Raw genomic sequence first — 24242 nt, 5'->3', positions numbered from 1 at the left:
GCCAATGTTTCTTTAAATATTCTTTATGCTACTTTCCCTCCTCTCTTGGGTATCCTATTGTGTACATATTTTTATGCTTGATGATGTCCCATAAGACTCTTAAGTTACATTAATTCTTCTTAATTCTCCTTTCTTTCTACTCCTCAGACTGGATAATCTCAATTGTCTTATCTTCAAGTTCACTGATTGTTTCTTTTGCCCAATCAAAACTGCCGTTGACCCCTCCTCCTGCCTTCCTCCCTTCTCCACTTCTCCCTCTCTCCTTCCCTCTTCCTTCCTCTCCCTCCTTCCCTTTTCCCTCATTCATCCCTTCTCCCTCCGTACCCCACTCCTGAAGAGCATGCTACATGGAAGATGGACTAATTACTTGCTCCAGTGGCAGATAAGCATGGTGTCACCCTAGCCCTGAGTGCCGGGAGCCACCTGGCCTGCATCCAGCATCCCTGATTGTCTCTTGTCCAGCCACGCACCTGCATCTGTGTGCCCTGACACATTGCACACTCAGCAGCCATGGGCCCTGAGCAGCCACCACCCTGATCATGCACTTACCCTCCTAGCAGCAGCACAATGAATGATTTTAGAATCAAGAATATGGACCACATAGCCCCTGTGGCTAACAGCTACAGAGGGACCCTCAGGCACCAGCCAGCCTCTGACACTTTTTATGGGTCTCTGTTTGCAGTTTTTCACCCTCTAAATAAAGAGCAAACACTGTAAGAAATGCCAACAGTCTTACATTCAATTTCTCATGACTTGCCAACTGTGTATTGCCCTTGTTAACTCTGTGTAGCAAGACTGTGATGAATTCAAGCTTTAAAAGCTACCTTCAGTGGCTTCAAAAAGGAGAAAGAGTGCCTTGGCATTCCAAAGAAACCCTGGCTGTGGAGTGAGCAGCAAGTATGCCAGTGGCTTCTCTGCACTACCAACAAGTTCAGTCTGGTGAACGTGAATCTCCAGAGGCTTAGCATGAGTGGCCAGGTGTTGTATAACCTTGGCAAGGAGTACTTCTGGAGCTTGCATTTGACTTTGTGGATGACATTTTCTGGGAACATCTGGACCAGATGACTGAAGAAAAACACAAAAAGACAAAAGATCAATATAAAGAAAATTCATGCCTCAACTCAGTTCCTCATTGTATTAAAAGCAATGCATTAGGTTTTGACATACAGCAGGTACCATATTGAATGCAGACACACAATTACCCCAAAGGCAGCCTCCCGGACAGCATGTGTCCAGCTTCTGCACCCAGCGCACTCAGCTCTGAACAGGAGTTTCAGATGTCCTCGAAGTCTCAGCTCAGTTCTGTCAGCCTCAACTATGCTCCATTAGTCAGGACTTTCTAGGCAACTTGAATTTGATCACCAACAATTATGGGAAGCCTAAAGACCAGAGATCCCCTGATAATGGTGCAGACATTTAAAGCTGTCTGTTTTTTTAACATTTAAATCACGAAGCAGACAGGTTTGAGAGCTCAGGCTCACAGCACCAGTCTTGGAACAACCAGTCATCCTTGCTGGATATGCAGCAGGTTCCCTTCTTCAAGAGCTTCAAAGACAACTGCAGCCAGTCTCTCTGCCTGAAAAAGTTGACCATGCCTTTCAAGGATTACATCCAAGAGAGTAGCAACCCAGGGCAGCAAGGCAAACCAGTTACACTTGTGGCTGTGCTGTCCAGCTTCACAGAAAGTGGACCTATTCACCTGTGGCAGTTTCTTCTGAAATTTTTGTCAGAGAAATCTTGCCAGTCATTTCTTCAGCTGGAATAGGGACAGTGGGAGTTTAAGCTTGCCAACCCTGACAAGGTGGCCTGTCAGTGGGGAATCAGGAAAAATAGGCCCAAGATGAACTACAAGAAGCTGAGCCTGGGTTTACACTACTATTATGACAAGAACATCATCCATAAGCTGTTGGGAAAATGCTATATGTGCTGCTTTTTATGTGACCTCCAGAACTTGCTGGGGTTCACACTTGAGGAACTGTACACCATTCTGAGCTTCCAGCCCAACACAGAGGTCTGAGGTCTCTGGAATCACCATGAATCAGCCCCAGGCCCGTGAACTGAGTGGGAAGCCCATCCTGACCAACTACTCCAAGCACCCATGATTGAATATGTCCAGGAATGGCTCTAAGAAGCAGTGGCTTTACTACATCTAAAAACCATACTTCTTGACTAGGCTTTCTCTCGTGTGACAAAGAAGGCACACCTAATACTACTCACAGTGCTTTTAAGTAAAAATGGTTGAGAAACAGGCACTCGGTAGCCATACTGGCTCCTAGCAGGCTATGGGAAGGGATGGTGCTGGCTGTTTGAGATTCTCAAAGGAGCGAGCATATCATGGACGCACACAAATTATTTTTTCATTTTCTTTCGTGTTTTGCAACCAAGAAGAGAAAATGCAAAAACTGCCTCTTTGTTTGAGAGGGATAGGAAGGTGGAAAGTAAACAGCCATGCCGTTTAAGAAGTCAGTTTGTTTATATTATTATTTGAGACAGGGTCTTGCTCTGTTGCCCAGGCTGGAATGCAGTGGTGTGATCACAGTTCACTGCAGCCTCCGCCTCCTGGGCTGAAGCAGTCCTCCCACCTCGGCCTCCTGAGTAGCTAGGTCCACAGGTGCGTGCAATCATGTCCAGCTAATTAAAATAATATATTTTGGAGAGATAGGGTCTCATCATGTTGCCCAAGCTGGTATTGAACTCCTGGGCTCAAGTGATCCTCCAACCTTGACCTTCCAAAGTGCTGGGATTACAGATGTGGGCCACTGCACGTGGCATCAAATTTCTTTTTTACTCAGCCATTCCAAGGATGGGTTGAAATGCTACAAAGCTCTCCTACCATGTTTCAATGACTTTTCTCCTAATTCAGCATTGGCTTGACTGCTGTAAACCTTTTACTATATTTTAGAGTTCCAATAAACTTGATTCTGACAGCTTTCCCCCCACTGCTTTCCATGTTTCTTGAAAGTGACCACCCCCACTACTCTGCCATTTTCACTAACATCACTCAATTCTGTGATATTTTGAACTTTAAATCCTATGTTAACATCTTTTTTTTTCTGTTTTTGCCAGCCCTGAGGAAGGCCCCTGCTGGCCAAGGAGGTGCCAACTCAGCTGAGAGGGGTTTGCGGGGCTGAGGCTGCCCCACAAACAGTAGAGTTACTACTATTCTTGCTGCTATTATTGAATCAATGGGTAGATGGGGGTTCCTCTCCTGGAGTCCCCGGGGACTTGGAAGTGTTTCTCGGGGATCCCTTCTCCGCACTATGAAATTTTGACTGACAGCTCTTCTGTCTTCCCGAGCAACTCCAACATCTCTTACCTACAGCTGCAGCTGGGGAAGGAGTGTATGTGTCTGTGTGTGTGTGTGTGTGCGCGCGCGCGTGCACATGTGCGCACGTGCACGCTTGCTCTAGAACATGGAAATCACATTTCCCTGTGTCAATATATCCTCCAGATGATGTCTGTCACTCACACCTACTCCAGACGTACCCCACCTCTAAGCTGTTGCTCCTGGTGTTCTCCACCTGGAACCTGCTCCCATCTCTGCCCAGCTAAGTGATTCAGGGTGCAGCTTCCACTCCCCCGTCACCAGGGAGTCCTCCTGCATTTTTCAGCCCAGTGATGTCAATGGCTGGCACACTGCGGGAGGAGGGAAGGAAACTGGGCTCAACCTACAGCCTATGTTAACATCTTAATTCAACAGCATACACTTTTTTCTGAAATAAAAAATTACAAGAAACGTGTAACTAGAAATTTATCCAGCATTAATGAACTTGTAAAAATCAATAAAATGATTTATTTTATATATGCAAAGTCAAAATCTCTTTGTACACTTTAATTTTTGCAAATTCATACAAACATAGCAATATTGCTCCATATAAACTTTTATATAAACATTAAAGGAAACATATACATTTATTTGTTCTTCTTGTGCTTCCGAAGCATAGAATGTATAAGTCCATCTGAAGACTTTTTATCATCACATGCAAGAACAAATGTCAGAGGTTGGGGGCAGCCTCAAGTGCACTTTGTAATGTCTCTAGACGAAAGAGAAGAGAGTTGGAGGTAGATTGTTTGGTGACTCTCCCTGTCCCTTCCCACAGGGAAATAAGTTACCCAAATAGCAGCTTCTTACTTCTTTGATTCAAACTATCCTGAATATTGCATGATTTAAAAGGCACAATTAGGAATTGTTGAAAACTTTGTTCAGCACACATAAGATTGCCATTTCTTTTCTGTACACCTGTTCTTTCTGAAGGACACAGTAAGAGCACCAAGCCGTGTTCCACTTGGAGGTGGCCCCTAGACACTCTAAGAATGCCCAGAATGGCAAAGTTCAAACGAGTAACCTCTCGTTACCTGTGGCAGGGGCACTGGTGTTTACGAATTTAGCCTGCTGAATTAATAATGTCACCTTCCTCAATTGAGGAAAACAAAACAAAACAATTCATACTTTAAAAAATTAAGGCAAAAACCCAGCTTTCACTGACAGATAATCATAAAATACAAAAACCCCATCACTTTTTCTTAGCATCTTGAAGGCAATTCCCTTGACTCAAACATTCCAGGAGGCTTCAACAATATCACGTTCCATCCTACAGCATAGAAAACTTGTCATTTTTTCTCATTGGTCTTTGCACTAACATGATGATCTGCTATTGGTGTGATTAATGTTGTTGAGAAGGTGGTGGGAATCTATTTTTTCTAGTACCTTCTCAAGGTACTGAATTAGGACTCGTCTTTTAAACCTGAAAATAAAGAGAAATTTTACTAACCAAAAGATACTTAAAGTATGCATGACATTCAAGGCACTGTGTTGGATACAAAGTGCAGCTTACAATCTACATGGAAATATAAATATTATCCTCGTGGAAAGATATGGTTTAGTGTAAGTACCAATATTAGCCATTGAGGGCCCAAGCCAACCTCAGACTATGATAAAACTAGAAGGATGAATGAGTTGAGTTCAGATAATATAAATCCAAATACTTTTGGAGACAGCCTTAACTATGAGTGAGGACCAGAAACGCAAGTCAAAGCCTATTCCTCTCTTTGTCCTGCATTGGGCCCTATTGCTCTAAGAACAAAAACAAAAAACTAAGAGTTCCTGTTTATACCCACCTTGCGGCTTCCTTGATGGTAAATTCAACGAACTGTTTCTTCATCTCCAGAGGTCCTTGCACTTCTTCAAGCAAAATGAAAATTCTTTCATATTCTAAAGAAATAAAAAAAATCAGTATTTTTATAAAGATGAATGAGAAATAAACTTTAATTGTTGTACATCCTTAGAAATTGTTCTTTGTGAGTGGAAAGTTAGATGTAGTTTGCATTTTAAACATTTAGATCAAAATATCTACATGCATTTACTAGGGAAACTCATGTTATCACTAACATATGTAGCAGGCTGAATAGTAGCTGCCTAAAATTGTCCCCATTTTAATCCCTGGAACCTGTGATTATGTTAACCTTATACAGCAAAATAGACTTTACTTTGCTGGTGCAATAAAGGATCCTGAGATGGGGAGATTATCCAAGTTTATGCATGTGGGCCCAATGTAAGCACAGGTGTCCTTATAAAATGAAACAGTAGAGGTAAGGTCAGAGAGAAAACATGTAAAGACAGGAGCACAGGTCAGAGAGGAGAAAAAGTGCTAAGGCTGTTTTCATGAAGATGGAGGAAGGGGCCATGGGCCAAGGAATGCAGATGGCCCTTAGAAGCTCAAAAAGGCAAAGAAAGAAATTATCTCTAGAGCTAGCAGAAGGAATGCTGGGCTGCCAACACTATTTTGGCCCAGCAAGAGCAATTTCTAAATTCTAACTTTCAGAACTGTAAGATAATAAATTTGTATTGTTTTAAGCTAGGAAACTTTTGATAACTTGTTATGGCAGCGAAAGGAAACCATTGCAACAAATAAGGGGGGAAAAAAGACAAAAAAGTATACTGCATCTTTTTTAGTTAAAACAAGAGGAATTGACTTAAATTATGTGAAAACCCAGCATTGCCCCCAATGCACCTCAAGGGGTAGCTTGAATCTACAGTGAATCATAGAATGAGAGGGACCTCCTGGTGTATTGTTGATAGATGTTCTTTCACCACTTACTTCGTCCAAACTTTCGAACTTCTTTCATTAATTGATGTTTTATATCAGCATTGATTCCTTGTGCCATAGCAGGGGTGATTTGCAATGTATCTGGCATAGTTTCCAATGTAGATGCTTCTGTCTCTTTTTGGTCATCTACACATAGATTGCAGTTTTTGGCTCCTCCTACAAATGTGTTACTACCAGGTTTTTGAATCAGCCCATCTTTGCTGAGATTCGTGAAGTTGTCAGAAAGAGAATCCAATTGGTTGGGTGGCATACCATCTCCTGTCATATTTATAAGCTCTGATGGAGCAGATTTTGACAGTAAGCCATCAGGTGGGGTCTGACCATTTGACATCTTCTCCTCATGGCCATCATGAATGATGGTAGCATCTGGAAACCAAATGAAGAGTTTGAGCTGTGAAGTAAGTTTATTATGTTAACCTCACAGGTACATCCCTCTGATGCTCAATTTCCAGTGAATTGTCTCATAAAGCAGGAGGATATACATGGTGGCGACCTGAGACCCCTCAAATTGAGGCCAGGACACATAATACAGTAAAACTGTCTCTTATTTTCTGGCCCTATGAATACATATGGAAATCAAATAAGACAGTAAAACTCTAAACACATATTCACAGGTCCCTGGTACTCATAGGTTAGTGTCAGCTTGTTATGCTCTACTAGTTGAAAACAGCAAGTCTCAGTTGACATCATGACTTCTCAAATTCACATACAACCCACCATGCTTTACTGAGCTGGAAGCCAGACAACTTGGATACACCTCAACCTGTGTCCTCTCTACATCAAATATATTCTGAGAAAATGGAGGTGGGCACTGCTGCTGAAAGTTCTATATGCACTCCATCTTCAAAAATCCCTTTTAGTGCATTATCTTCCTCAGCCTTCTTTTCTGTGTCAGAAAAGTGACTTTCCTTTCACTACTGACACCTTTTTCATTTATTCATCATCTGTGGCAGGCAACATGCCGGGAGCTGGGGATCAGCAGTAAACAGCCCAGAGAGCAACCTTCCCTGCCCCTGAGGAGGTCAATCCTCATGGGACAGTCAGACAGTACATGCACAATGAGCAAATGAAACAAGCAGCATTGGGCTGGTGTTGGAGAAGCAGTCCACAGGCCTGTGGGAGACAGCAGCAGAGGGAGCCCCAGGGGCTCTGGCTGGTCGGGCAGGGTCTTCTGAAGAGGTGCCCTTGGGCAGGACTTAGAGGAAGAAGCAGAGTCTCCCGTGCAGAGGCAGAGTGAGAATTCCAGGCTGTGGTGAGGCCAAGGGTAGGGACTGGAGTGGGGATGGACCACACAGTTCAGGATGGCACAGAAGCAGAGAGAGCCAGGAGATGAATGGGACTCGTATTAGAAGGTGACAGAGGCCAGCCAGTGCAGTCTTGCAGACCAAAGTGGGTTCAGGGTCCCTTCTGAGTGCTTAGGAGAGTTGAGGATGGGTTTTCAAAAGTGACATGGCATAATGTAATATACATGCTGACATAATTATCAGACCACAGGGTTAGAGAGTATGTGATAGATGGGGGCAAGATAAGAAACATGAAGCTGGGATAAGAAGGTATTATCGTAGCGTGGTGAGAGGTCACAGCAGTGTGCACTGGAAGGATAGAGATAAATAGTGGGATTTAGGAATTATGCTGAACATCAAGTTTCCTGGACTCGTGAAAGGGATCAAAGTGAGGGAAGAATAAGAGAAAAATCATAATGACTCTACGGTTTGTCACTTGAACCACTAGGTAAACAGTGCTGGGGTGTGGCAGGAGCCAGGGAGCAACTGCCCTCCAGAGCATTCTTCCTGACTCTGGTTCAATGTCTTCAGGTTGATAGCTTGACATTGATAAATATTAGCATTATTTGCATGAAGGAAATCTGAAAACACTACAATCTAGAGCTTCTCCAACCTCCTCAACCCTGACAGACGTTAAAGCTTTACCAGCACATATCTGGATGGTGTTATTATCTGCAATGTGGAAGGCTGCACGTGGAGCTGTTTTGGAGAAGGGCAAGTTCAAGAGTTCAGCTGAAACTCATGGAACCTACTGAGTTTTATTTGTCTATTAGACACCTAAGTGGAGATGCATGTCCACAATTAAATCTGAGTCTGAAGTTGAGAAGCAAGTTATAGTCTAGAGGTATAAATATCGGAGCTGTTAAAATATAAATCAAATTTAGAACCCCAAGACTCCACGGGGTCACCTAGGAAGAGAGAGCAGTCAAGAACAGGAGAGGTCTCAGAATTGAGCTTTGAGGCCCTATGATATTTAGAGGTGGAAAGAAAAGACAAAACCAGAAAAAGAGGATGAAAGAGACTTGCTATTAGAGGGAAAAGAAAGCTATGAGCTTATGGTGTCTGAGAACCCAACATACCCATGGGAGGATGGAGCGAACAACTGTGTCAAATGCTGCGGAGAAGGAATGGCAATGTGCTGCAGACACTAGTGACCTTGATGAGAATGTTTCAGTGGGGCTGAGGATGCAGATACCAGACTGCACTGGGTTAGAGCGTGAATAGGAGTTGAGAACACATAGAGCAAGTGCAGATTCACTCTTGCCGAGTTCACTTGCTCCTACTGCCAGGGAAACCTGGTTTATCCTCCTCATTCTTGCAGCTAGTCCAAAAGGTTGCAGCAAACATGCTCACCTCTCTTCATTTCTCCATTAATTATTGTGGTATTTACTTGCTAAGCAATGTATTCATTACTGTTAATTACTATGTGTTTATTACTATATAATTATAAAGTTTTTCACTTCACGAAGAATGAGATCCTTGAAACAGGGTCTCTGCTCCTTGTGGGGTTTATTGTACCTACCACATAGATGATTTAGTAATGGCTTATTTAATTAACACAAACTGAACACAAAGGAAGGAATACAAAACAGGAAATAAAATTATTTAGCGTCTTAGTCCTCTAGGAGCCATAAGGAAATCACAACCACTACTCTATACCTGTATGTACAAGGGTGGGTTTTATGAGGTTTGGATAAGATGGGAACCACAAGGCTGAGGGTGGTCCCTTTCCGCCCATATGGTTAGTTACAGTAGGTGGTGTTTGTGGTTTCCTCAACAGCAGGGACATACTCCGCCTTCTCTTAGATGACATAGGACTGTTGGGTTCTCCTGGACGTTTCACTTTGTTTTGTGGCCCTGCTACAAACTCATCTGCTTCATCAATCATCATTCCCTAAAAAACACATCAACGAACGGATTTAATTAAAGACCAAAATTCAACTGTTATAAAACTGCAAGCGCTCTTAATATGCATACATAATCGATCTTGCATTACGTCACTCATATGTCTTCTTTCCTCTCATTTTTTAAAACCCCATGCCAGATTAACTAACACCAATCTTAATCATGTGCCAAAGATCTACCTTGCCCCACCTCAACTTCGTTCTTAGAAAGATGCAAATCAATTTTAATACAATGTAAATGGAACAAGAGGAAACTAACATATAAGATGTTGTCCCAAGCAAAGCATCCTACAATAATGATTAATCAGAAAGCTGTCCTATAAGCAGCATTATTCAACCAAAATGAGAGAAGTACAAACCATTTTTCATCAACCCTTCATTAGAGAAATAATTTCCTTTTTTTTGTGCTTTAAACTAATCATTAAACGACATTAAACACCACTGTACAGAATGCTACATGTAGATGTTGAAAGGCAGGCAGGTGGAAAATGTAACTCCCCAATCTGCAACCTTACAGGGATTCAAATATGCCCCCTTGATGTTGGGCAGGCAGTGAGGAGGCTTTTCACTCTCGGGGGTGGATAAAAGATGAGAGGCAGCAGTACAGAAGCTTAACCAAGAGCTGTTCTTGTCCAAGAATAATACAAGAATATTTGCCCTCATTATTTGAATAAAATTGTAATAAATGACTTTTCCAAAGGATTTTTTACTCATAAACAATACAAAAATGGGAAAACATTTTCACTGAGAATTTACTACATCTCCTGTTCATGTTGCAAACAGCATATATGTACTCATTTAATATTATGCGGAGTTCTATTAGGTGTAATTTTTTTTTTTGAGATGGAGTCTTGCTCTGTCACCCAGGCTTGAGTGCTGTGGCATGATCTTAGTTCACTGCAATCTCTGCCTCCTGGGTGCAAGTGATTTTCCTGCCTAAACCTCCAGAACAGCTGGGATTACAGGCACCGACCACCATGCCTGGCCTCAAGTGACTTGTCTACCTTGGTTTCCCAAAGTGCTGGGATTACAGGTGTGAGCCACCATGTCTGGCCTAGTTAGGTGTAATTATTGTTCCCAGTGCTACAAAATGAGGAAAGCAAAGCATAGAAAGATAAAATGAGGATTGAGGTGAGGTGGAATACCTTTGAACCTAGTCTTGTCACAAAAGATATTGTGTGGTCTGAGCCTTAATACCAATGGTCTCCCCTCCACGAGTACCACTATAATCCCATTTGTTTTCATGCTTAAATGGGCATGTCAGTGTATCTCTCTCTCTCACACACCCCCCACCCACACCTCACATTTAGATCTTTAGCAGGACCATTCAAATAAAATAACATCACTTAGTACTTCATATTTCAAGGGACACATTCATCATTTTCTAGATGAAGCACTACAAATACGAATCATGGACACAGGCAATAAACTGATTTCAATATTAAAGAATTAGTGTGTGATGGAATGAATATAGACTCTGGAGTGAGAAAGACGTGGATTAAAATCCCTGCTCTTACGGGATATGTCACAGGTAAGGGGTTTGACCACTGTGGCCCTTGATTTCTCCCTTTTAAAGGGCAAACAGTTAACATTCATCTTACAGAGAGTTGTGAGCATTAAATGAGATTATTTAAAACAGCAGCTCCTAGTATATACCCAATACATGGCAGCTCTGACTTTATTCAACCAAGACAGTCTTGCATCAGGAGGCTCCCACTAAGAATCTTGGTGTCATATTTTATTGTTTAAACAAACAAATGGAGAACCTCTGATCTGTATTTATCTTGCCAAAAAGAAAAGAATTCTATAGCAAGAATATCCCAACTTAGGCAGACATAGGCATAGGTATCCTACCTTCTTATCCTGTTTAAATGGATTGCCAAAAGTATGCAATCTTTTGGGTTGGTCTGGATCAATCTCTCGTAGTGGAGAAGCCAACGTCTTCAGATATTCCTGATAGTTACCCATTTGTGCAACTGGAACACTATGAAGGGAATCTGCAAAGTCACAGGAAAAGGCATTGATGCTTGTAGCTGAAGTGTATGGTCCTTTTGAGAAGTCATGATAATACAGTGTGTGTCTTGGCATCAAATAGTGTTTAAAGTCTCGAATCTAGCATTCTGGGATCTAGAAGCACCTCTCTTCATCTCAATCATACCTTAGCCTACCATTACTACTGCCTACAGGCTCACATCGCTGGATCAGAACAACTCCCTTACCTTCAAACCAGGTTTGAGAATGGGCTGACCTCCCTTACACCACCATCCCAATTTAAATCACCACATATCTTTTGCATTTCAAGGAGTCTAGGTTCTACAGCATTCTCTGATCATCCAGAAAATCTTGGTTAGTGGGTATTAATCACTGAGAATTTGATTAAATCTGTAGGTTATCTTCCTAGAAAAGCCCTTTTACACACAAAACTTAGTGTATAATTTCAGGGGATTGGCCAGGATAAGATTTACTCATTTTAGTGAACAGAAGACCCTGTTTAAAATTAACATAATGGAGTAAATGGGAATTTGTAAATAGTCACAATTATCCTGGACAGCATTAGGTTGATTACTTTCATGCAAATGAGGTATTCTCTACTGAATTTATCACAGTAATCTGGGTGGCATAGTGTTTGGGTGTGCAGATTGAGAAATATGACAGACCTAGGTTCTGCCACTTTCCAACCAGCTAAACTTGGGCAAACTACTAAAATGCTCACTTTCAGTTTCCATGTCCATCAAGTGAGCATAAAAACAGTATCTATGGCCAGGCATGGTGGCTCACGCCTCTAATCCCAGCACTTTGGGAGGCCGAGGTGGGTAGATCATTAGGTCAAGACATTGAGACCATCCTGGCCAACATGACAAAACCATCTCTACTAAAGATACAAAAATTAGCTGGGTGTGGTGGCGCACACCTGTAGTCCCAGCTACTGGGGAGGCTGAGGCAGGAGAATCACTTGAACCTGGGAGGCAGAGGTTGCAGTGAGCCGAGATTGCACCACTGCACTCCAGCCTGGGCAACAGAACAAGACTCTGTCTCAGAACACAACAACAAAACAGTATCTTTTCCTGAGGTTGTTTGAAGCTTTCGATAGCTAAAGCATGGCAAGTGTAGTGTACGTGCTGATTAAGCACACTTGCCCTTAAACTTGAAAAAAAAAAAAAAAAAACCTGTGCCTGTTAAATAGACATAGGGATTCAGTGAAAATGGGCATTTTAAACATTAAAATCCTATAAAATAACCTACTCATTATGCAATAAAAACCTTCCTGTAAGTCACGCCTACCATTTTCCTAAAAAAAAAAAAAAAAAAAAAAAAAAAAAAGCATTTCACAGTTCTTCTACCTTCATCTTGTCCAACAATAAACTTGTGAGTTTTCAGCAGATTGGATCTCATTCTTGTCAGCTGGTCTAAAAGACCTCTACGGGGAATATCATAAGCATTTCTATATGTCTGAGGTTTCAAATCCTATTTGAAATGAAAGAAATAATTTCAGTTATTCTTGAGGCTTTTAATATAGAAATATAATAGTTATCCCTCTTAAAATGCTATTGAAGAGTGTTATGTCAATACAACTGACCACAGTGGAATTTTCCCAGTGGCAGAATTCCACTTGCTAGCGTTGTTCTGCGTTCTAACACATCTACAGGGTATTAAAGCCACTGGGACTATCCGTTTTCAAGTATTGTCATTTAAAACCCCAAATCCCGAGATCGATACCTGTGGCCACCTTGCAGGACCACTGCTGGTACTCTAGATGTATTCTTCTGGCAGCCATGGAGGGGAGGTAAGCTGCTGGGATCTCCCTTTAGGAAAGCCATGGCTGATCCTGCAAGGAGTGCAGTTAGCAGAGAGCTTCCCGCTGCCGTGGTGCCATAGGGATCCGCTGCAGCACTGAGCTGAGGCCATGCCCTTCCCAGGCTGCCCAGGGCCAGTGGCAGAGAATGGCAGGATGTTAGGTCAGCTCTGCCCAGCGTGGCCATACTCTATGGGAAATCTTGGTGCCAGAGGTCCCCCTTGGGCTGGCTAAGACTTTCTCCAGGCTACACCAGTGTCTGAGCTTCTTCACACCCAGTCCTCTTTCATTCCTCCCTCCTCTCACAGGTGCTAGGTCAGCTTTGTGGCCTGGAGGTTCTCCCTGCCTACCCCAGCTCCCTTGCCCCTTTATCTTTCATGGGCATTACCCCCAAAACATTATTTGTCCATGTAATTCCATATCGATATCTGCTGACAATTCCTAAACTGGTCCATTAACTACTAACTTCAAAATAGGATTGTCCATTATTTCAAAACTAAAAGAATATGAAAGACAAACGTATCAGACAAGTTCAAATACAAATTATTGATGTTTGTTCAAGCAAATACAAACAATTTACCTTGTTTAAGAGCCCAACTTGGAAGCCAGCAAATTCTTTGGTATTCAATTCTGTCAGTCTAAGCGCAGTTTCCCCCGTGATTTCTTTCAATAGTTTTCTAAAATTTTTATTGTGAGTCAAGGACATGCCACCTCCAGAATGATTTTTCACTTTAATTCCAGTTTCCTGGGGAGGTTTCTTCCCCACTGATGCTAGTATTCGTTCTGACTCTAGTTTGGTCTAAAATTAAAGTACATAGTATGTTATAAAAACATCTATATTACCACTGTCATTTTTACTACTTAAGAAAGATAATATACTTTCAGAACCCCACAGAAAAATTTTCAGTTACAAATCACAGAAAAATAGATAATTAAACATTTTCCTGTGCTTCTCTGCACTACCACAGCAAACAGATAGGGGGCTGGAAAGACAAAAAAAAAAAATATGTTTTTTGTCTTCTCTTTGTCTAGTGTCAAAATTATAATTACATCATGGAGAGAATAAAAACCATGAATAAGAATTTCATTCATAGACATTTGAAAGCAAATTTTGGTACTATAACATCTAGTCTAAGTGAACAGGTTCATTTCAGACCCAGACATAAATAAAGGTTTAAGACTCTGTATTTCTACATGTAAACTAGTGCTACAATTCAGATCATATTGATTGGAATTATATCTGGAAAAATTAATCTGTTTATCTCTAATATTGGACTATCCAAAAAGGTCTTAGATGATGTTTAATTTAACAGATATTACCAAGTAAATAATTTATGAAAAGCCTCTTAATAGGCATTATACCATACTGATTAAATTGAATGTATTATAGCACTATATATTTGGCATATTTTGTGTTTTACATACATCTGAAATGGTTCAAGAAACACTGATGACCTAGTTATTAAATTAGTAATTTGAGCTATTATAAATTAGCTATGATCTTCTCTTTCTGTAAAAGATGGAATTCTACCACTGTTCTGTAAACCCAAAATAATTTTGGATTTCTTGTGGTTTGGTCAGAGATATTTATTAATTTTCCCTAATTATTGGAATTAAGTCTATTTTATTATTTCTAAAAAATTCTTAAGACATGAAATATGAGATAAGAGCAAATTAAGGGTCTGTTTCCTTAAATGTTCTTAAAAGTTCATTCATAAAATGCTACACGTGCCCCAAAAGGTCCCAGAACTTGCATTAATTAAGACCTCTGTGCACTATTCTTCTTTGTGGCATACCTTGCTGATACAGCCTTAAAGGCTTAGGTAAACATCAAATTAAAAAAAATCGATAGATCAATAGATAGATAAATAAATAAATAAATAACTGAACCAAAACATTTACAACAACAACGAAAAATCTATTAGCAGAGAGGAAAGGGGGTTAGGGGGACACTTGGTAGATTAGAAATCTGGGGTTGCCTTTACTTTCTTTCACACTTATAAGCACACTGGACTGGTAGGAGCTGGTAAGCTCCGGACCATACTTAAGGTGTTGTCAGTTCTTAGAAAGGTGTGTCAGCATCCCAATAGTGGAGCCACTTTGGTTCTTTAGTGAAATCTGATGTTATGCTCACTACTCTCCATTTTCTAAAGGCCAAACTTCCAAACTCATCCACCTTGAAGCATTATCACCACTGCAAATGCTACTACTGTCCCTACCTGGGAATACCTTTGCACATAAGATAAGTAAAACTGCTGCATTAATTTGTCATATAACATAACACATTCATATGGTAGTAAAGCACTAACTCAGTAGTTCTCAAATATTTCCATCCTACAAGAATGGGCTAAGTAGAGGTGAGAAGTATGATAAGGAACGGTGAGTGGAGGATGAGGTACTAATAGAGAGGGGCAGGCAAGGGACAAGGTGAATAATGGCAAATGAGGAACAAGTGGAGGGTGAGAAGAGGGGAAACTGAGCTCCACTCTTCAGGTCCCCTTGGGGTCTATCACCCTCCAGTGTGAGGAACACTGGTCTCATCTCCCCACTCTCCAGGGAAAAGCATATAGCTATTTATCCAAGGGCTAGCATGTGAGTATAAGTCCTTCACATTAATGACTCGCTAAATGACTTGCCTGAAAACTTATCTTAGGCAAGTCATTTAACACATCATGCCTCAGTGTGCTGACCTAAACAGGAGGGATGCTCTGGCCCAGAGTGATCTGAGGAGGAACTAGGTTGGAGATAGACAAAATGCGACCCATGAGAGAAGTCTATTAAGCCTCTGCCCCATATCAACCAGCTTGTGGGTAGGACAAACTGGCAGGCAAAAGGAGAAATGGCACAGCATCAAATGATACTGACAGACCCTTAACTGTAGCTTAATGGTGAAGCTAGAAGCCATAGAGAATCACATTATTACTAATCCATAAAGTGTAGAGATATATACACATTTAATTGGAAAAATTACAGTTACACTAAAGAATAAGGAAATGCACTTCTGAGGGCAAAGGATTTTTGTTTGTTTGTTTTTACCAATACTACCTGTTGGCTGAGTTTTTTAAGGTAAGAGATAACACTGTAACTAAGTCCACAATCTAAATTATCTGATATCAGATTTGGAGCTCCCATCATCCTTAGTGCTTTCTTTAATGGCTATAAGGAAACAAAATACACAACAGTAAGAATAGAATAAATCTTAAAATACTCAAAGTTCAGTTATAAGGGGCAAGGGGACATGATTCATTTCTTAGAAGTCAAGGTGCTGCACATAAAACCAAACATGGAACATTAAAAAGTGGCAATGAAAATAGCAGAGAAGTAAGGAGCCGAAAGTAAAAAAATCAGAAGAGAGTGGGATAAGAAGAGCAAGTAACAGCAAATTCAAACAAGTATTGCTTTCAGTCTTATTTCCCAAATCATCAAATCATTTCACATTGCATTGTACTGTTTGCCCCATTCCTGCCATGGTAAATAGTAACACACCCCAACTTCTCCTCCCAGTGAAACCAACGGTACCATTTAAGACTCTGCCTTTTCACCTCTAGAAACTTGGCTTAAAATTTACCACATCAACCTCTGAAATGATTTTGGTAATCTTAATTTAGATTATATTACCAGTCAAAATCATGAATACTTCACATTATAAAAACCAAAATGAGGCCAAATCATTTCTTAATCTTTTTGGATTCTGCCTCCCACCACTAGTGCCCCAACTTCATGCTGTGTCTAGGACACATTTAAGAGGCAATAGGCAACTGTAACGTCTTCAGATTTTCTTTTTCCAGAGGGAAACCCCATACTGAGAATTTCTAGAGTTAAAAAGGGAAGTTGATCTAATATATAAATATAGATCTTATTCTTAAATTCCAATATTACAATTTCATAAGGTTGCTTTTCATAAGAGAAACATAGATGTCTTTTATAAAAACAACCATGGCAGTTAAAGGAATAAAATAGAGAAAACAGTTTTCTTTTGTGCCGCCATGACATCTCCAAACTCTTACACATGATTTGAGAAGGCAGTGACGACACAAATATCTGTAAAATAAAAAGATAACTCTCTTATTGCAAAAGTAAAGCTTTTGATCATGACAAGAATCATCACTGATACAGTTAATACATATATACACACAAATACATACTAATAGGTAGTATGGAGGCAGAGTTTTTAAGTAGCTGTCAAAAGCCTGTCGCCACTTCAGAATTGGCTTAAGCTTGTGAACTTTAAACAAGTCATCTGTAAATAGAAAAATAAAATATTACATTACTATAGTCCTGAGTTCTAAGGATCTAATCAAGCAACCCATATCTAGAAACTTCAACTTTTAATGTAGATAAAAATTTCACTGGTGTTTATTTGATTATCTTTTTTTAGTGGTTGTATTATTTACCAAAATTATATACAGTATTTTTTCTAGAAAATGAAATAAATACTCAGTTTACATATTCCTCTTCCATTCACAATGCTACATAAAATACAAAATAGAAACAATGATATTGATCCACTTGAAATATTTTCCCAACCTCTTACATATTAGTAACTCTAGTAATTTTTGCCTCAGGGGCAATCCATCGTCACTGGTTGATGGAATAACATGTATTTCTTTATTTCATTTAAACATAGAGGGTGTTACACATTTTGCTGAAAGGTCCAGGTAAAAGACTTTACAAAGTATCTAAGAAGAAAAGCTAAGCTTATAATTTCTAGGCAGTGATGAGCAACCTCTAAAACTGTATTTTGGATCAGGCACAGGGGCTTACACCTGTAATTCTCACACTTTGGGAGGCTCAGGCAGATGGATCACATGAGCCCAGAAATTTGAGACCAGGCTGAGCAACACAGTAAGACCCCTGTCTCTATAAAAAATAAACAAATTTAGCCAGGTATGATGGCATATGCCTGTAGCTGGGGAAGCTGAGGCAGGAGGATTGTTTGAGCCTGGGAGGTTCAGGCTGCAGTGAGCGGTGATCATACCACTGCAGTCCAGCCTGGGTAACAGAGCATGAGCCTGTCTCAAAAAACATAGTAAAATTAAATAAAATATTAACATTTGGATTCTCTTTAATCAGTTTATGCTTTGTTTAGCCATATTTCACTGCCTCTTCATTTTTTTTTTAATTTCCATGATCACACATTTTGAGCCAAACTTTAGGTCACTCACTGACCTAAAGTCATCAGGTGATAGTAACAGCACTAGCAGAAGTACAGATGTTAGGTTGATGTTTGAAATTCTGTACAACTAAACATGTTTCTTGAATACCATGTACTAAAAATATTTGAACTAAAGATATTTACCTAAAATAGACATCCTCTATCTTTTCACACTTAAATGTAATTATTTTAATAATCTAAATACATTTATATATACTGCATGAAAACTTCCTTCACATCTCATTACTTCCTTCCAAATGTAAGAAAAAAATATTTTTTCTAATATAAAAAATTAAAAATAGGAGTTCCCCAGACATCAACATGAATCTGCCACACATACTATAGGTACAAAAGACACTATAAATTCATCCTTTATTTTGTGTCTTAAGGTTTTATTAGAAAAAAAATTTTTTCTTACAGAGACAAAAACCATCCTTATCCCATATACATAATTTCTTTACAAATAGGGCTATTCTTTGAAATTCTGAATTACTTTAGTTAAGAAAAGCGACTACCTATTTCCTTCCTTTTACTGCTATAATAAATTATTCACTCCTGCTGAAACAAATTTAAATGAATTTACAGAGCCATAAAATGTAGGTCTTTTGTTAAAGATCTAAAGGTATTTTTGGTTCATTGCAGCAAGTGGGGCTTTTAAAGACCATTCATATTTTGACAGAAAGGAATGAGAAACCATGGATATATCCTGTTATACCATGTCTTTATGTGGAGTCTGTTGGGAATTAGTCAGATTTTGGAAACTAACGAAGAAACGTAGATACTGAAAAAACTTTTAGATATAAATAGATAATCGAGTGAATAATACTCTTTGTATTTCTAACAAGGCCAAGTGCAATGATTCCACCAAGGAGCTCCTTTAGGCTAATTATTTTCTGCCAGAGTTTTAAAATGGGAGTCAGGAGAAGAAAGAAAATCTTCTGCAGTCTAGATTAAGAAGGGTACAGAGCTCCTAGGGTGACACTGCTTTAGTCACTACCTCTGTAGCTCAGCAAATGATTTCCATGGCATTGAATACCCATTCACATGGACTCTCTAGGATAGTTCAGCAACGGTGTCATACAAACAATTAGCTGATCAACATTTGAAAGAAATGGTGATTAGAAGTGTAGAATGAAAGTAAAATGATACTGCCAACATCCCAAAAATGACTGGTATTTTCTCTTCCAGTTCCTTTCTCCCCATGTCTTTCTTCAAAGAGACGGAAGACCTGAGTTTGAGTTCAAACTCAGCCACTTCCTTAGCTCAGTGAGTTTGAAGAAATCACCTTTGTAAGCCTCCATTTTATCTATAAAATGGGTTAGATGATCATTGCCTTACCACAAGACTATTCTAAGGAACTACATAATGTATGTGTAAAAGCCCTATACAAAATGAAAAACAAAAAAACAAACCAGTGTAAGCTGTAAAGTACTGGAAACATAATGATTGATACACATCAATTATCCTGCTTCTATTCTCTATTCTCATACCTCTCCCTTTCTTTCTCCTGATAACTGGTTTTAATATGGAACTAAATTTTATTTTTTACACAAGTCCCCAGTTCTTAATTTAAAAGAACAGGTGGATTGAATGTGGTGTATTTAAGAAAAGGAAAAAATGTTGTTACGAATGCTCTAATTTTTGCAGTTATTGGGTCTCATTAGAAAAACTAATTTCCTAACTGAGAGAGAGTCCTTTGCTAACTACGACAATCTGGTGACCTCTTTCTTGACATGATTCTTCTGATAGCTCATTGATACAATTAAGCCTAATTTATCTACTACAGAAAATGAGATCTTTTATATTTTCTGGTAAGTTAAGTAATTAAACTTTTGTGACCTTCATTTGATTGAAATCTAGTATTAATAAAAACAAAACAAGGGACACTATTAGTAATATAGTGACACTTCTGGACTTACAAAGTCTGTGTAACTTAACCTGCCCTTTTACTAACTGTCCATGTCCACTAAAACTGCAAAATTACACAATAGTCTTACAGTAAGTATATTCTTAGTATAATATAGCAGTGCCTTTGAGAGCTACTAAGGTAGATATAAGTAATGACAATAATAATAACAGCATTTATTGAGCACTTACTACTTGTCAGGCAAATACACACACACATATATATTTCAGGGATGAAGGAAAGAATCAAGATATTCTCAGACGAACAGAAACGAAGATAATTTGTCACTAGTAGACCTACCCTTAAAAAAACAGCTAAAAGATGTTCTTTAAACAAATTAAACATGAAAAACCTTGAAATATCAGGAAGAAAGAACAGGATATGCCAAAATATGGTTTAAAATAATACACTTTGATCTGGAGTTTTCTAAATTATGTCTGACAGTTGAAGCAAAAGTTATAACACTGCCTCATGTATTTCTAAATGTACATAAAATAGTTCAGATAACTTTATTATAAATGGAGAAGGGTAAGGGAATATAAAGGGATAAAGTTTCCATATGTCACTCAAATTAGTAAAATAATGAGAACGAGTAGACTGTGGTTACCTGGAGCAACATTAAAAAAGCTATCCAATCAGATATACTTGAAAGTAACTACAGGTAAAAGAAAATGGAATTCTAAAAAATGTTTCAATAACCCAAAAGATGCCAGAAAAATGAAAATAGAGAAAAGAAAAATAGAACAAAGAGAAAGCGATAATATAAGACGGCATACTTACATCCTAACATAACAATAATCACATTCAATGCAGATATCTAAACACACCAATTAGAAAATAATGATTGGCAGAGTGGATTAAAAAACGTGATCCAAAAATGTGCTGTCCGTAAGAAACTCACTTAAACATAACACTTAAACTCAGTTAAACATAACAGTTATAGGCAAGTTCAAAGTAAAATGATGGGAAAAGATATATTATGCAAATGTCAAAGAAACAGTGGACACATTAGTATCAGATGAAGCAGACTTAAAAGCAACGAAAATTAGCAAAGGTACATTACATAAGGGTCAATCAAGGAAGAATACACAGTGATTCTAAATGTGTATGAACCAAGTAAAAGCTGCAAAATAGGCAAAGCAAAAATTGATGGAACTGAAAAAGAAACAGACAAATCCACAATTATAGTTGGAGACTTCAACACTACTCTCTCAAAACTGATAGAGCAAATAGACAGGAAATCAACAAGGAAATAGCAGAACACCATCAACCAACAGGAACAATTTAACACTTGTAGAATATCCTACCAAACAACATGAGACCCTACATTATTCTTAAGCACTGCAGGAACATACATTAAGACAGAAAAATATCCTTTGCCATAAAGCAAATAGCAGCATATTTGTAAGAGTAGGTATCATATACAGATGTGTCCTCTGAGCACAATGGAATTCAATCTAGCAACTAGTAACAGAAAGATAATAGGTACGTTTCAAAATACTTGGAAATCAAACAATACACTTGTAAATAACCTATGGGTCAAAGAAGTCTCAGGAGAAATTAAAAGACAAAGTAAAGTGAATGAAAATGAAAGACAACATGTAAAATTTGTGGAAAGCAGCTAAATTAGTGCTGAGAGAAAATTAAGGCACTAAGTATTACTTACAATAGAAAAGAGGAAAAGCATGAAACCAATAATTTAAGATCCCGTACCAAGAATTTAAAAAAAAAAAACAAAACAAGAAGGAAATTAAAAATTCAATGAAATTTTAAAAAGAAAAAAAGATAAAATTAATGAAACAGCTGGTTCTTTGATAACATTAATAAAAGTGACAAACATCTAGCAAGGCTCACGAAGACAAAGAAGACACAAGACCCATATTATCAATACTGGGAATAATATAGGTGATGTCACTAAAGACTCTGTACACATCAAAAGGACAATCAGAAATTGCTAAGAATGAGTCTACACACAAATTTCACAATGTAAATGAACAAACAGACTGATTCCTCAAAAGGACACATAACCACATTTCACTCCATGAATATATAATCCCTCAGTGAAAGATATAATTTGAATAACCCTATAACCATGAAAGAAACTGAATTAACATTTTAAAACTCTCAACAGGAATGTTTAGAAGCAGACAGTCTCACTCAGGAATTCTATCAAATGTTTACAGAATAATTAATACCAATCATACACAATCTTTTCCAGAAAACAGAATAGGAGAAGTACTTCCCAATTCATTATACAAAGAGCTGGTATTACCTTGACACCAAAACCAAAGATAACGAAAAAAGAAAACTACAGGCCAATATCTTTCATGAATAGAGACACAAAATTACTCAACAAAATATTAGCACATAGAACTCAGTAATATATATGAAAAGACTTATATGCCATGACCAAGTGAGATTTATTTCAGGGGTGGAAAGGTGGTTCAATATTTGAAAATCAGTCAGTGTAACCCATCATAGTAAAAGACCAAAGAAGCAAAATCACATGGTCATATCAAATTATGCAGAAAGAACATTGAGGGTGGGCTCAGTGGCTCGTGCCTGTAATCCCAGCACTTTGGGAAACTGAGGCAGACAGATCGCCTGAGGTCAGGAGTTCAAGACCAGCTTGGCCAACATGGTGAAACCACAACTTCGACTAAAAATACAGAAATTAGCCACGTGTGGTGGTGCATTTGTGTAATCCAGTTACCTGGGAGTCTTAGGCAGGAGAATCACTTGAACCTGGGAGGCAGAGGCTGCAGTGAGCTGAGATCATGCCACGGGATTCCAGCCTGGGCAACACAGCAAGACAAGAGAGAGAGAGAGAGAAAGAGAGAGAGAGAGAAAGAGAGAAGGAAAAGAAGGAGGGAAGGAAGGAAGGGAGGAAGGGAGGAAGGGAGGGAGGGAAAGAAAGGGCAGTTGAGAAGCTGTAACACCTATTTACGATTTTTTAAAACTCAGAAAGATAGAAATAGAAGGGAAACTCTTGAACTTTTTTTCTTTTTGAGACAAAGTGTTGCACCGTCTCCCAGGCTGGAGTGTAGTGACGTGATCTCGGCTCACTGCAACCTTCGCCTCCTGGGTTCAAGCGATTCTCTCGCCTCAGCCTCCCAAGTATCTGGGACTATAGGTGCATGCCACCATGCCTGGCTAATTTTTGCATTTTTTTAGTAGAGACGGGGCTTTGCCATGTTGGTCAGGCTGGTCTTGAAATCCTGACATCAGGTGATCCAACTGCCTCAGCATCCCAAAGTGTTGAGATTACAGGCGTGAGCCACCGCACCCAGCCAGAACTCTTCAACTTGATAAAGAAAATCTACAAAAGAATTATGCTTAATGAAAGAATGAATACCTCCTCTCCCCAACACATAACACTGGGAACAGGCATAGTTGTCAAGCACTGAAGGAACATACATCTTACCACTGCCATTCAACACAGTGCTGGAAGTTCTCTACAGTACAGTAAGGCAAGAAAAGAAAATAAAAAGCATACAGGTAAGAAAGGAAAAGGTAAAATTGTCTCTATTTGCAGATGACCTAATTGCCTACATTGAAAATTCCAGGGAATCTACAAAACTGTCCTACAACTAAGTGAGTTCAGTAAAGTTGCAGGATACAATATTAACATAAAAATCAACTGTGTTTGTACATCCTAGCAGTGAATATATAGATACCAACATCAAAAATATAATACCATTTGCAATCACCTAAAACATAAAATAGGTGTAAATATAACAAAATATGCACTGTATTTGCATGCAGAAAACTACATTAACACTGACGAAAGATCAAAAAAGATCTAAATAAGTATTCACAACTCACCTGTCAGAGGACTAGTATCTACGACATATAAGGAACTCTCAAAACTCAACAGTAACAAAAGCAAACAATCTAATTAAAATATAGGGAAAGTCAGTTTGCCAAAGAACATATACAATGGCACATGAGCACATTGAAACCACAGTGCCGTATCACCATACACCTATCGAAATGGCTAAAATTTAAAAAATACTAACACCAAAGCCTGGTGAAGATGCAGAGAAACTGATTCACTCATACACTGATGGTGAGAATGTAAAATGATGTAGCTA

General features: G+C 39.0%; 1 protein-coding gene and 1 pseudogene across 10 annotated transcripts in view; one reads left to right on the top strand and one right to left on the bottom strand.

Moving 5' to 3' along the window:
* Nucleotides 1-567: 567 nt before the first annotated feature.
* On the top strand, nucleotides 568-2088 carry LOC100411640 (protein C-ets-2 pseudogene; annotated as a pseudogene).
* Nucleotides 2089-3765: 1677 nt separating this feature from the next.
* The window catches only part of INTS6L (integrator complex subunit 6 like), a 60380-nt gene continuing 39903 nt past the window's right edge, over nucleotides 3766-24242 (bottom strand). For 2 of the 10 annotated variants that reach the window (XR_013531447.1, XM_003735827.5), the window contains 9 exons: nucleotides 17233-17327; nucleotides 16133-16243; nucleotides 13668-13886; nucleotides 12636-12759; nucleotides 11149-11291; nucleotides 9050-9284; nucleotides 6099-6473; nucleotides 5119-5212; nucleotides 3766-4745 (listed from right to left, as the gene is read on the bottom strand). Coding sequence is in view for 4 of the 10 variants with exons in the window: in XM_003735827.5 (XP_003735875.2) it covers nucleotides 4637-4745; nucleotides 5119-5212; nucleotides 6099-6473; nucleotides 9050-9284; nucleotides 11149-11291; nucleotides 12636-12759; nucleotides 13668-13886; nucleotides 16133-16243; nucleotides 17233-17327 (1505 nt within the window). In the remaining 6 variants the exon portion in view is untranslated. The remainder of the gene's footprint in view (nucleotides 4746-5118; nucleotides 5213-6098; nucleotides 6474-9049; nucleotides 9285-11148; nucleotides 11292-12635; nucleotides 12760-13667; nucleotides 13887-16132; nucleotides 16244-17232; nucleotides 17328-24242) is intronic. The other 8 variants (XR_013531448.1, XM_008989946.4, XR_013531446.1 and 5 more) reach the window with 5 other exon arrangements.

This window comes from Callithrix jacchus, chromosome X, assembly GCF_049354715.1.
Source record: "Callithrix jacchus isolate 240 chromosome X, calJac240_pri, whole genome shotgun sequence".
Taxonomy (NCBI): Eukaryota; Metazoa; Chordata; class Mammalia; order Primates; family Cebidae; genus Callithrix; species Callithrix jacchus.
This window is presented reverse-complemented; position numbering and strand designations above follow the sequence as displayed.